The sequence below is a fragment of the Arachis ipaensis genome, chromosome B07 (assembly GCF_000816755.2).
Source record: "Arachis ipaensis cultivar K30076 chromosome B07, Araip1.1, whole genome shotgun sequence".
Classification (NCBI taxonomy): domain Eukaryota; kingdom Viridiplantae; phylum Streptophyta; class Magnoliopsida; order Fabales; family Fabaceae; genus Arachis; species Arachis ipaensis.
This window is the reverse complement of record NC_029791.2, coordinates 23,339,822-23,353,033: the sequence shown is the minus strand read 5'-3', so window position 1 is coordinate 23,353,033 and position 13,212 is coordinate 23,339,822. Positions and strand designations below refer to the sequence as shown.

At 34.1% G+C, this 13,212-nt stretch overlaps 2 protein-coding genes and 1 pseudogene across 4 annotated transcripts; 2 read left to right on the top strand and 1 right to left on the bottom strand.

The window, feature by feature from the left end:
• Window positions 3,373–5,218, top strand: LOC107607027 (annotated as a pseudogene).
• Window positions 5,416–7,822, bottom strand: LOC107609459 (ATPase family AAA domain-containing protein At1g05910). 3 transcript variants are annotated; one of them, XM_016311450.2, is made up of 5 exons: window positions 7,774–7,822; window positions 7,054–7,240; window positions 6,862–6,927; window positions 6,489–6,738; window positions 5,416–6,143 (listed from the first exon to the last, which is right to left on the bottom strand). In XM_016311450.2, exons 2-5 carry the CDS (start codon window positions 7,150–7,152, stop codon window positions 5,824–5,826), a joined length of 735 nt encoding a protein of 244 aa, XP_016166936.1. In that variant the 5' UTR covers window positions 7,153–7,240; window positions 7,774–7,822; the 3' UTR covers window positions 5,416–5,823. The 3 variants fall into 3 exon arrangements, with proteins under 3 accessions (XP_016166936.1, XP_020963150.1, XP_016166935.1); XM_021107491.1 differs by having other exon boundaries at window positions 7,723–7,816; XM_016311449.1 differs by having other exon boundaries at window positions 7,054–7,810.
• On the top strand, window positions 7,883–9,170 carry LOC107608008 (UDP-glycosyltransferase 87A1-like). Its single transcript, XM_016309901.2, has one exon. It carries the CDS (start codon window positions 8,088–8,090, stop codon window positions 8,997–8,999), a length of 912 nt encoding a protein of 303 aa, XP_016165387.1. The 5' UTR covers window positions 7,883–8,087; the 3' UTR covers window positions 9,000–9,170.

The following is a 13,212-nucleotide window of genomic DNA, read 5'->3' as shown; positions in this document are numbered from 1 at the left end:
ATAACTAAAGGGATTAAAGAGAGTATAATGACCAATTAAGAATGTTTACCTGGTAAATAGTTAAGGAAAGTTTGAACGTTGTTAAAGCTGAGGGAACCCGTAAGGGTGGTTTTAGTGCTATTTTAGAGGAGATTATGTCCGAATTTCTATAAAAGTTCAAGGACTTAGTTTAATGAAAATGTGTAAGTTGCCCCTAAGAAAGGTTAAAGTTAAAGACAATGATATTGAGAGATAAAGTGAAGAAAGAAAAATGAGGAACAAGGAATGAAATAAAAGTTGAGAATTATATTGAATGGGCCTTGTGCCGTACTGCTAATGCGAAAGTGCCCGCCTAATGGATAGCCTGAGATTGCTAATGCGGGAATGTTCGCCTAATTGATAGCAATATTCCTTACTGTGATACACATTGAAATGTTATTATAATGAGGCCTAATTGACACGGGTAACCGTGATGCCAAGGTGTCTAATTGACACAGTAAAGGGACCATACTCGGGGTTCACTCTAGTAACGTCGGGTTGCGGGTAGACAACCGACGCATGAGCTCATGGCCTGCGCTAGGAATAGGCATGCATCATCTTGTTTGCGCATATGAACTTCTTGTGAATTATTTACTGCCATTTCTTTCTTGTTCATGCTACTTACCTGTCATAAATATGTTTGAGCCTTGAGTCTCTGTATTTGTTCTTTTTCTGTTTCGTGACAACTTAGAGATAAAGACCCTAGGTTCCCCTTTTTCCTTACTGAGAACTCTAGATTCTCACCCTTCTTTTCTTTCTTTTCCCCCTCCCCAGACGGGTCCGGCAGAGGAGCCCTGTGAGTTTCGTTCTAACCGCTGAGCTATGAGGATCCGGCGCGCGGCGGAGTCTTCATATGGAGCATGTTTTGGACCTCTTTCTTGCACAATGTGCACAATGCACTCCAAAGTTAGTCGCAGTGGATCTTTCGCTCCTGTTTGATGATCTTAGTATCACTTTCCCCTCACTTTTGTAGTACTTTTAGAGGGGTAGGACGTCTTAGTAGTTCGGTTCCAGCTTAGAAAACCCGTGTGAGGGTTGGGACTGATTTCTTCTTTTGTATCTGTACATATAACTTGGTGTGATACTCGGCTTTGATGGATGACACGTATCCTTGAACTTAACTCGTGTATATTATATATATGTTTATATAAGTTATTTTCTGTTGCCTTGTGTTTTCTTACACGACAACTCTGAAGAAACTAACCTTGCGAGCAACTAAACGCTATTCCACGAGTAGTAATCTGTTCACGATTAAACCGATAAAGGCTTTTATTGATATTAATTTATAAAAATCTGAGTCTAGAGCTAAGTAGGCCGCACGACGAGTAACACCTGGACATTTGGCATTGGTCATGACGTGTCGAAAGTTGGGGTGTTACAGGGTGTTACACGAAGGTCTACTCTTCTCCTCACGTCGCCAAAAGGTCGGTTCGGAGCTGCTGTTGGCGTCACCGCATCTATCCTTGTCGTCATTTCTATCTGTCGAGCTCATCGCGAAAGTGTAAAGTGCGATTATGCGAACGTACCCCTTGCCGTCGTGGACCCTTCTATCATCGTGGACTCTTTGTCGTCTCTCTGCCGTCGTAAGTTCTTCAATATTCAGTAATTCATTTTATTTTTTTATTCTGTTAATTATAATGATTCTGAATTGCTGTATTTTACTATTTTAAATTTTGGATTTTGGTTGCTGAATAGAATATATTCTAGTTGATATAATTGTCGAAAATACTTATAAGTTCAATTTTGAGTTTTTATTTTTGTATGAATCAGGAACTTAGAATAACCGAATAATGTTTTTGATTATGAGAAAATACTGTTAAAATTTATCTTTATTTTAATTTATATTTATTTATTTTGTTAATTTTACTGATTTAAATTTTTAATAATTTTATTGTATATTTAATTAAATTAATTTAATTATAATTTACCTCATTAAACTATTGAATCAATCACTTGACCAATTTAATGATGGATTTGATTCTTGCAACTTTACTATTTTGTCACCACATTGAATTGGTGATAATTAAGGGTTAATTTATTGGTTTTTTTTTCTAAGTGGAAAGAACTAATTGGTTGAAGGTTGAAAGGCAGAGAAGTCTAGCTTTGATTTGATAGAAGCCTAGAATCGTGACCCATTAGAACTCTAATTGCTCCGCTATATATTTTTATGAGAAAAATTTAAAATAGTCCCTCATAATTATTTCGAAAGACAATGAGATTTTTGACAAAAAAAATTTAACTCGATTTCTAACAATTATTTCAAAAAGACAACGAGATTTTTGTACTGAAAAAAAGTTAATGTTATTTTTGGCACAAGGATTAATCAATCCCAAAAGAAAATATCAAAAGCCGAATTGGATATTTTTTTTTAGTCTCGTTGTCCTTTTGAGATAATTATTAGAAGTCGGTGGGATATTCATTCTATTTTTATCTTGGGATAATTCCATAAAAATGCATAAAATGTCTTTTTGTAAAGACGCTTACGTGTCGTATTATTATGACGTATTAATAAACCGGTTATTTTTAAATTTTTTAATAAATTAGAATAAAACTAATTTTTTTATAATAATAAATTTAATTTTTTTTTTAGAGATCTAATTGTATTTTTAAATTTTTAAGAATTCAAATGTCTGTAAAATAAAAAGTCAAAGATATATTTATTTTTTATCAAAAAATTTAAAGATATTCGATTTAGATTGTGTAATTTGATCGAATTAAACTGGATTACAGGTCTAATAATTATAATACAGACAATTGAGTTTATTATTGTTGCTATAATAAACTGATTTTGTTATGATTTATTAAAAAATAAATTATTAATCGACTTAATAAAGATGTCCAACAATAATATAACACATATAAACATCTAAAAAAAAAAAGGACATTTTTAGTATCAATTGGTCTCCTCCTATTTTATCCCTTCTTAACAAATATGTAACATTTTTCACTTTAATTGTGAACGCGGATTGACGTCAAGCAAAAAATTTCAATTTTTGACTAAGCGGATCTTGACCACAGCCCAAAAGCTATTTCATTTCATGAAAATGGGGCATAATAATTGCCTAATTGGCTTATATTGTGCTTTGATGACGCGCCCATATGCCATGATGAACTATTTGTAGCAACAGCCACGGATATTAGAATGATAGCAACAAGACATTTCCTAAGAAGAAATTTAAAGATGATTGCTACGGTACGATGATAAATTTATACGTACGATACGTTTAAAATGTGGACAAATAACAATAAGATAAATGGAATTTATTTTCTACGTCAGCATTTAATTTTTTCTTTTTTAAATATATAATATATCACCACTTTTACTAAAACACCCTTTTAATTAAATAAAAATGAGTTATAGCCATTGATCTTGCTAAGGACATGCTTCAAGTTCATAGGAACACTTATGATGTTGTTGTTAACACTGAGAACATTACTCAGAATTGGTACTTTGGGAACAAGAAATCTATGCTGATCCCAAATTGTTTGTTCCGTGTTGGTGGTTCTGCTGTTTTATTGTCCAACAGAGGCTCTGTTAAGAGAAGAGCAAAGTACAAGCTTGTTCATGTTGTGAGGACTCATAAGGGTGCTGATGATAAAGCTTTCAGGTGTGTGTATCAAGAAGAAGATGATGATGGCAAAACTGGTGTTTCTCTCTCAAAGGATCTTATGGCTATTGCTGGTGGGACTTTGAAGACTAACATCACAACTTTGGGGTCTCTTGTTCTTCCAATAAGTGAACAGCTTCTGTTCTTTGCTACTTTGGTTGAAGCTTCTGAATGCAAAAGTGAAGCCTTATATACCTGATTTCAAGCTTGCATTTGATCATTTCTGCATTCATGCTGATGGGAGAGCTGTGATTGATGAGCTTGAGAAGAATCTTCAGCTTCTGCCTATTCATGTTGAGGAAGAATGAGGAAGGGGAATAGGATGTGGCAGATTGCATTTGGAAGTGGATTTAAGTGTAACAGGGCAGTGTGGCAGGCACTTAGGCATGTCAAGGCTTCACCCAAGTCTCCTTGGGAAGATTGCATTCATAGGTATCCAGTGCAGGTTGTTACATAGCTTTAATTTCTGCTACTCTCTCTGGTACACATAGCATAAGCTAATAATCAATCCTATTCAAGGAGATAATAGATAATGTCTCAGCTGTTCAATCATCACTTTAGAAGCATATTTTTGTTGTTATTTTTAATTATTCTAATGCTTCTGTTTTAGTTACTTAATCCTTAAATTAATATTTATGTATTTGTCACTGAATCCTTTATTTCACTTGGTTGCATAAAGACTAATGCTAGATTTATATCAGCAATATAATGACTTTTGCTTTGCCTTGCTATCATGTATGAGATGCTACTAAGTTTGGTTAATCACTGTAGTCATCAAACATTTTGCTAAGTTAGACATCGTTTTCCCTTCTGGTAATTTTTTGTGTTGTGCCAACTGGAAGAAAACCTGTCTCTGTTCCTGAGGTAACAAGTTCTGGGATATCTTCTTGTGCTGAAATTAATTCTTGTTTCCTTCTGGACTATGCTTATGCTTAGAAACAAACTTTGTTCTGCCCTTCCAGTTTTTTTATGTTTTGTTTGTGTTTTTTTTTTAAAGAAAAAGAGCAGCAGCTTTGTTTTTGGTATGCTTGGAAACCAAAATTTATAGTGTGCCAGTAACTTTGTTTTTGTAAGAAATTGCATCTTCCCAGAATCCTATAAGCTGTTGAAAATTGAAAATCTATTTTAATTATAGTGCAGGAATTTTTTGTTATAACTAGTGATGTAAGTTTATCCCATTTTTGCTTTGTTAATTGCCTGTAGCTTCTGGAGAGTAAGATACAGGAGGCGAGATCAAAGGAGGATACTCTGAAAGCAAGAGCTCAATCTGCAAAGTTTGTCCAAACCATTTTCTGATTGACTCGCATTTTATTACAGTCTATTCCTAATCCCTTTTAATCCTGGTTTTTTATTTATGTAATAAATGTAACTCTCTGATTTTGTTCTAGAACAATTCATTTTTCCATTGAATTTCTTGTCATTTGTTGAAAGAAAGTGAAAGAAGTTTTGTGGTCAAATATTAACTGTAAGAATAGTTAGATCTCTTACGAAGAATTCTGGTGTTGGAAAGTTATGGCATTAGCATTTTTTTATTCTTCAGCTATGTTTTGTTACTATTATTTTCATATAAAACACTGAATATTTAGCATCAATGGCCTTGTTACAACGTTTCTACTCATTGATAAAGCTTACATAGACTTCACTTATGCAATTTATAAATTTCATTGTGGATATTAATGTACAAGGAATCAAATCAAGGAATGTTACAAGCAATTGTTAAGTTGTAATCATGATTGCATCCTCTGAAAATGAACAAAGTATATACATGAAAGAAGAAAGAAAACAACAATTGAGTGGTGCAACATGCACATTTCAAAGTATATCAAGAGCATGTACCTCGAAGCAGTGTTGAGTTTGATTCTTTATATATACAAGTAAGACAGTGAATGATAGATTACAGGCTTCATTTTGTTAGCATATCAACCGTTGAACAGAAAATTATCTAAACATCAATTTCAATATCTAAACAACAAAGATATCTTAAAAAATGCCAACTTGTAAAATTTATCCATGCCAGCAGAGTTTGGCATGTAATTACCATAGACATTTAATCCTAGCATCCTATAGCTACATCTTGTGGTTTCCTATAGCTATGCTACTCTGGATTTGAGGAAAAGAATGCCTGTAAATAAATTTATTTAGTTTGATTTGTGTATTACGACCTTCAACTTAGAACCTTTCCCTTCTTCACAGTAATTTAAAAATTTGGATCATCCTCAACAAAGTTTAATAAAAAACTCAAAGCTGAGGTCTTACAATCAAGTTTGGTTTGGGAAACCCTCTTCATCATTCGTGAGTAGAGCCTTTTGAGCTGTGGAATGCTGTAACCGTCGCTGCGCTCAACAAAAAGCTGCTTAATAGATTGCAATCTTGTTGAAAGTTCAGTATCTGATATCGTGGCGTCTTCAAGACTGCTACCATGAACACTTTCATTTGTACCCGTTCCATGCAAATTCCCATAAGTTGATTGGGTTTGACTCTTGGATGGTAAAGGCTCTTGTCCTGACTTATCTTTTGCTATTTAAACCCAATTTTGAAAACTTCATATAATCAGTATTTGATTAAAGGAAAACAGTGAACGATCAATTGATAATTTGCAACCAAGCAACACGGAACCCAGCGTATTTATACGCATGCATACAGAAGTGGTAACCAAATACTAAAAGGGAGTAAATGGAATCCAGAAGTTCTACAGATTCGTCACTGATGTAACATTCATGATTATCATGCCTCAGGTCCACTCATGATGGCTAAAACACCATTAATATTAGGTACAATTTGAATGAGTTCCAGATATTATAATTTATTAATTTTACATTGGAACATAAATAACAAGCATACTGTAAATGAATCTATCCATACCTCCACGTGCAACATCAGAACTCTTCTTAGTGTGCTTCAATGCTTCATAGCTCTGATCCACACTAACCTCTGGTTCGACATTACGAAGTCGAGCACTCAATTTAGTGGCAGTTCCCAGTTGTACAACGGGAGTAGCAGGGAATGTAGACCCCCTTAATTCATTAGACAAATGAACCGGGCCACCTTGGGCAGCAATCTTGTCACAGTATGCAACTAATGCTGGATCCATCTGTGAGATCATCTCATGCACCTGACAAATGTAAAGAGGAGAAAAAAAGAAGCAAGGTGAGTCCACAACTGAACATTTATAGACACTGGTCATCAGCACAAAACTCCAGCTCAAAACTAATCATAAAAGGAAGTTCATTTATACCACATCACGGAGCTGACAAGCTCTACTCACAATCCAAGCACCGTTGTAATCCTCTCCATTGTAAACCTGTGGGGAAAATAAAAAGGATCAATTTCAGATAATAAAGCACTCTCAATCATTTTCAACTATGTCACATCACAAGAATGGACATTGGATAGGACCCAGCCAAGTTAAAGGCCACAGGATGCATACCTTTGCATTGGAAACAATAAGATCGATGTCCTGGAGGAATGCAGAACGTGTAATATACCAGCCATTATCAACACGCTGTAACATGGTTACCATGTCCATCGGGTTCTGGATAATTGAGTGATAGTTAAGAGCATCTTTGTCTGAGACTGGATAATGGAAGAGATTATATCGCTTGTCATATAATATCCTGCCACAGAAACAGAAGAGACAAAATCAGAGAGCCAGAGAGAGAAGCTTTATGTGTTCAATTAAATATGACAATGGCCCAAGTGAAGCCAAGAATTCATGAATTTAGAACATATTAGTTGCACTTGTCTTACTTGCAATGCTTATTCGTCACATACTCACATCAGTTATATCAATTTAAAACAATTTATAGATATTTTGGTTGGTGTATTTTAGATAGCATTCAGAGCTTGGTTAATAAAACAAAATCCATTAAGGACTTTAGGATCATTCTGCAACAATGTCATTAGAAGTTTAAGACATCAATCAGACCAAGAACAGGCCAAAAGGTTAAGAAAAAAATGTTTTGAGAATTGCATAGACCTAGTAACAAATCTGGCATACTGAAGCATCCACAAGTATGTTAACCTAAGAATCATTTAGGAGTCATGTAATTTGTTTACTTAAAGGAATCACACAAGCTAGTGTTAACCAAAACATCACCAATCATGTTCTTGTCACTCCTTTTCAAGACATAAGCATGAGCCCACAAACCCAAAGACAAAGCACCCAATCCAGCACAGGAACTAATCACACTGGTATTTTTTAATCCGGTATATCAATAAATTGCTATATGCACAAGAAATAATTTGAATTTTTGATTTTTAATTAAACCAGTAATGAGCTAATCACTAAATCAACCCAACTTGCTCATAACAAATATTTTTATCATCATCAAAATATCGGATATTTTGTTTGTTTGCATAAAGGGCAGTACTATCGAATCTTAATAGTATACTATGTTTATTCTTGCCTGAATATCTAGAAAATTGTCAAAGATTAATTACAATATTTTCTAAATTATTTGAATGATTTGCACTGTTACAGAAAATGGTGACAAACGAGTGGATTACATTCCTGGCAACACCTCAATTCGCCTAGCGGATTTTCCACTCCATGATTCAAGCTGGCGTAGCCGTAAACTTTTGCAATTGGCATTGAACAGTGTATCATGGATGGAAAAATCACAGTATCTATTATTCCCTTCTATATATGAGCTTGAGTCATTAGCAATTGATGCATTGAGGAAAGAGTTCACAATACCCATCTACACTATTGGCCCTGTCCTACCTAATTTCCGTGATCATGGTAGCAATATTAACTCTACAGGCACCAACAACCTTGGGGTTGACCTTGGCTACATAAATTGGCTAAACAACCAACCGGCAAACTCGGTGCTTTACGTCTCGCAAGGGAGCTTTCTTTCGACTTCAAGGGACCAAATTGATGAGATTGCATTTGGCCTGAAGGAAAGTGGCGTTAGTTTCTTGTGGGTGCAGCGCGACGAGGACTCGAAATTGAAGGAGATGTGTGGTGACAAGGGGCTATTGTTGCCATGGTGTGACCAAATAAGGGTGTTGTCACACCATGCTATTGGTGGGTTTTGGTCCCATTGTGGGTGGAATTCCACTAGAGAAGGTATGTTTTGTGGTGTACCTTTTCTTTCATTTCCATTATTTATGGACCAACCATTGAATTGTAAATACATTGTGGAGGACTGGAAGGTTGGGTGGAGGGTGAAAAATGATGCTAAAAGTGAAGCTTTGATAACAAGAAATGAAATTGCTGGCCTTATTCGGAAATTTATGGATTTGGATAGTGATGAAGGAAGAGAAATGAGGAAAAGGGCTAGAGCTCTTCAACATATATGCCAAAAAGCAATTATGGATGGTGGGTCTTCAGAGACTAATATTAATGCTTTTATGAGGCACGTGTTATAGTGTGCCAAACTGCCAATGCATATATGATGAAAATTAGCCTACAATTGCTTTGAACATATTTTAGATATTATTGTGATTGAACTTTTCCTCCAAAAAAACCAATAATTATTTGTCTAAATTGTTGGGATAAACATGAAATGAATGCCCATTTATCAATTGGGCAGTTAATAATCTTTCCCATACAAAGAGATTTATTTTCAAGAAAGAAATTTGAAGACCAACCTTTAATGAAGGTTGATTTTGTACTACTATAAATAAGGCATCATAGCCTTTACGTACAACACACAATAATACAAAATAAAGCATTCCTCTCTCCTCTTTTACTATAATATTCTTCTTATACACTAATAACAATTCTCTCTCTATTTACACTGACTTTTCTTCTCTCTTTCTTTCATACGTTATTACATATATTATATATATATATATATAAATCATCTCTTTTATATTAAAATAGTAATTGTGGTGAATATTACTAGAGTTATTTAATTATATTTCATATTTATATTTGTTACATCTTTCTTATTTATTTAGTTATTTTACAACACGTTATCAGCACGAGACTCTGATCAAATTTTGAGGAAGACTCAGGTAACAAATTTTCATTATGTCGAAGCTCTCTCATGAATTTTGTTTCAAATGATGCTGAGAACTCCACCACTCATTATGATGTATCTGATTTCTTTGAGGATCCTGAAGGAAATATTGGTCATTTGATCAATGATGGAATAGTTTAATATGTGAGATTGTGAAGTATCTATGTAAATAAATAATGTAAAGAATTTATTGTTAAGTTTTATTTTCTATGTATTTAAGTTTCAAATGTGATGTACATAAATAATGAAATATTAATGTTTATGAATTTTGAAATTATTAAATATGTCAAATTTTAAAATAAAATTTCAGTATATGACATTATTTTATGTACAATGTTTTTTTAGAAAAATGATTCTGATCAAATATTCAATTTAACTGTGCATACTGCTCATTTTATTATTATTTGTTTTTGAAGAAAATGGTAAGGATATGTAATGAAGATGTATGCCTTGCGAATAGTGCAAGTTCACACACCATTCTCAAAAGTGATATATATTTTACCCATCTTGTGCCAAAAGAAGAATGTGTTAATACTATTATTGGCTCAGGCAATGTGATAGAAGGCTCCGGAAGAGCTATAATTTTGTTTCCTGGAGGAACAAAATTTATAATAAATAATGCACTATTATCTACCAAGTCTCGAAGAAACTTGTTGAGCTTTAAAGATATTCGCCGAAATGGATATCATATTGAGACTATGAATGAGGGAAGTCATGAGTACTTATGTATCACAACTCATGATTCAAATAAGAAAGTTATATTAGAAAAGTTTCCCTCACTTTCTTCTGGGTTATATTATACCAAGATTAGTGCAATTGAATCACATGCCATTGTAAACCAGAAGTTTACTAGCCCAAATGAGTTCATAACTTGGCACGACCGATTGGGTCATCCGGGAACAACCATGATGATGAGAATTATTGAAAACTCTCATGGACATTCACTAAAGAACCAGAAGATTCTTAAAACTGGTGAATTTTGTTGTGCTGCATGTTCTCAAGGGAAGTTAATTTTAAGGCCATCACCAGTAAAGATTGGATTTGAGTCTCCTGAATTCCTAGAAATGATTCAAGGCGACGCATTTTCCGATACAAAGAGGATAACCAAATCTTACATACCAGCGAAAAATGCCTCAATTCGAATTGACGTCCCAGTAGGACAAGTAGCCACTGAAGCAAATTCACGCCAGAAGCGTGGCAGGGCGGAAAATGCCCCAATTCGAATTGATGTCCCAGTAGGGCAAATAGCCACGGAAGCAAATACACGCCAGAAAAGATCTTGAAGAGATTTTATATGGATAAGTCACATCCATTAAGTATCCCAATGATTGTAAGATCTTTGGATGTGGAAAAGGATCAATTCCGTCCTAAAGAAGAGAATGAAGATATCCTTGGTCCTGAAGTACCATATCTTAGTGCCATTGGAGCACTAATGTATCTTGCTAATAATACGCGACCTGACATATCATTCGCGGTGAATTTACTAGCAAGGTATAGTTCCTCTCCAACCAGAAGACATTGGAGTGGAATCAAACAAATCTTTCGATATCTTCATGGGACGGTTGATATGGGATTGTTTTATCCCTATGGATCCAAGTCACAACTAGTTGGCTATGCAGATGCTGGATACTTGTCTGATCCACATAAAGGGAGATCTCAAACAGGATACTTATTCACATATGGTGGAACAGCTATATCATGGAGGTCTACGAAACAGACGATTGCTGCAACATCCTCTAATCATGCCGAAATACTGGCGATTCATGAAGCTAGTCGCGAGTGTTTTTGGCTAAGGAGTCTGATCCAATATATTCTGTCATCATGTGGACTGATTGATCATAAGATAGCTCCAACTATCCTGTTTGAAGATAATGCAGCATGTATTGCTCAACTTAAAGGCGGATACATCAAAGGCGATAGAACAAAGCATATTTCTCCCAAATTTTTCTTCACTCATGATCTTCAAAATCAAGGGACAATTGATGTGCAACAGATCCGCTCAAGTGACAATCTGGCAGATTTATTCACAAAATCACTCCCAAAATCCTCATTTGAAAGATTGGTACATGAGATTGGAATGCGCCGATTTCGAGACATTAAATGATGTCGGCAAGAGGGGGAGACTGTACTCTTTTTCCCTTGGTCAGATTTTTTTTTCATTGGGTTTTTCTTGACAAGGTTTTTAATGAGGCAGTCCCCATCACTAAAGGATATTGTACTCTTTTTCCTTCACTAAGGTTTTTTCCCATTGGGTTTTCTTTAGTAAGGTTTTAACGAGGCATAATCCTTAATGGGCATTCAAGGGGGAGTGTTGGGATAAACATGAAATGAATGCCCATTTATCAATTGGGCGGTTAATAATCTTTCCCATGCAAAGAGATTTATTTTCAAGAAAGAAATTTGAAGACCAACCTTTAATGAAGGTTGATTTTGTACTACTATAAATAAGGCATCATAGCCTTTACGTACAACACACAATAATACAAAATAAAGCATTCCTCTCTCCTCTTTTACTATAATATTCTTCTTATACACTAATAACAATTCTCTCTCTATTTACACTTACTTTTCTTCTCTCTTTCTTTCATACGTTATTACATATATTATATATATATATATATAAATCATCTCTTTTATATTAAAATATATTATTTAGTTGGCAGTTGTTTTAAGGTTAAAAATATATATGTTAAAAAATTATGTTCTCTTGAATATGATGTTTGGGAGTATTATACCCCAGCACTAAAAAAAATGTTTGTTCAGTGCTAAAATTGATTGGAATTATTATTAATATTTTTAAGAATAAATTCATTGATACGTTTGTTTTATTATACATGTGTTTGGAAATCAAGTCTTAATTTCTGAAATAATCCAAATATCAATAAAAGAAAGAATTTATTGAAAAAAAAAATAATAATTGAGAGATATAGTAATTTTATATACCTTAAGTTTTGTTATCTTGACATGAGAATATTAAAGACTTACTTTTTTATTGGCATAGAATTTTGTATAAGAAATTATTCTTAGGAATAATTAGTTATTTCCGAAAATTAGATTCTAAAATTTCAAACATAAAAATAATGGGTTCTGGTCTTTTTCGAGGATGATGAAGGACCATTTTTTAAGTTGGATAAAGGAGCCGCGTGGAAAAGAGGTTCAAAAGCAGTGTTTGAGGTGCTTCTGTGCGATCATCTAGCACATCTGGTTGGAGAGAAATAGGAGGATATTTCAGAATCAAACTAAAGGCGTAGAAGATATTATTCACATAACCAGGCTTAGCTACGACGAATGGAGTGGTGTCCCGTCCTAACGTTGTTGATGGCTATGCCGAAAATGACCCGTGGATCCCATTCCTGTTGGTTGTTAGTACCTTTTGGAGTTGTTCTTCTTTTCCTGTTGTTTGACCTGATTGCTCCACTTAGTGTGTTGAGCTCTTTAACTTTTAAAAAAATATATATCTCTATGATTAGAGATTGATCTATGCACCAATATGTGGGACAAAGATTTCAACTAATATTGTAAAATTATACATAGTAGATTAAGATTCGCGCGACGAAAACTAAATTAATTATATTATATAATATAAATTTAAAATATTACATATATTATTTAAAGAT

Bases quoted from the DNA above. Each gene is read 5' to 3' on its own strand.
- LOC107609459 (XM_016311450.2), bottom strand. From the start codon at position 7,152: ATGGACATGGTAACCATGTTACAGCGTGTTGATAATGGCTGGTATATT. The intron at 6,928-7,053 runs GTATGCATCCTG...TTTTCCCCACAG, and splicing joins TTATTGTTTCCAATGCAAAG to GTTTACAATGGAGAGGATTA. The intron at 6,144-6,488 runs GTATGGATAGAT...GGGTTTAAATAG, and splicing joins TTCTGATGTTGCACGTGGAG to CAAAAGATAAGTCAGGACAA.
- LOC107608008 (XM_016309901.2), top strand. From the start codon at position 8,088: ATGATTTGCACTGTTACAGAAAATGGTGACAAACGAGTGGATTACATT.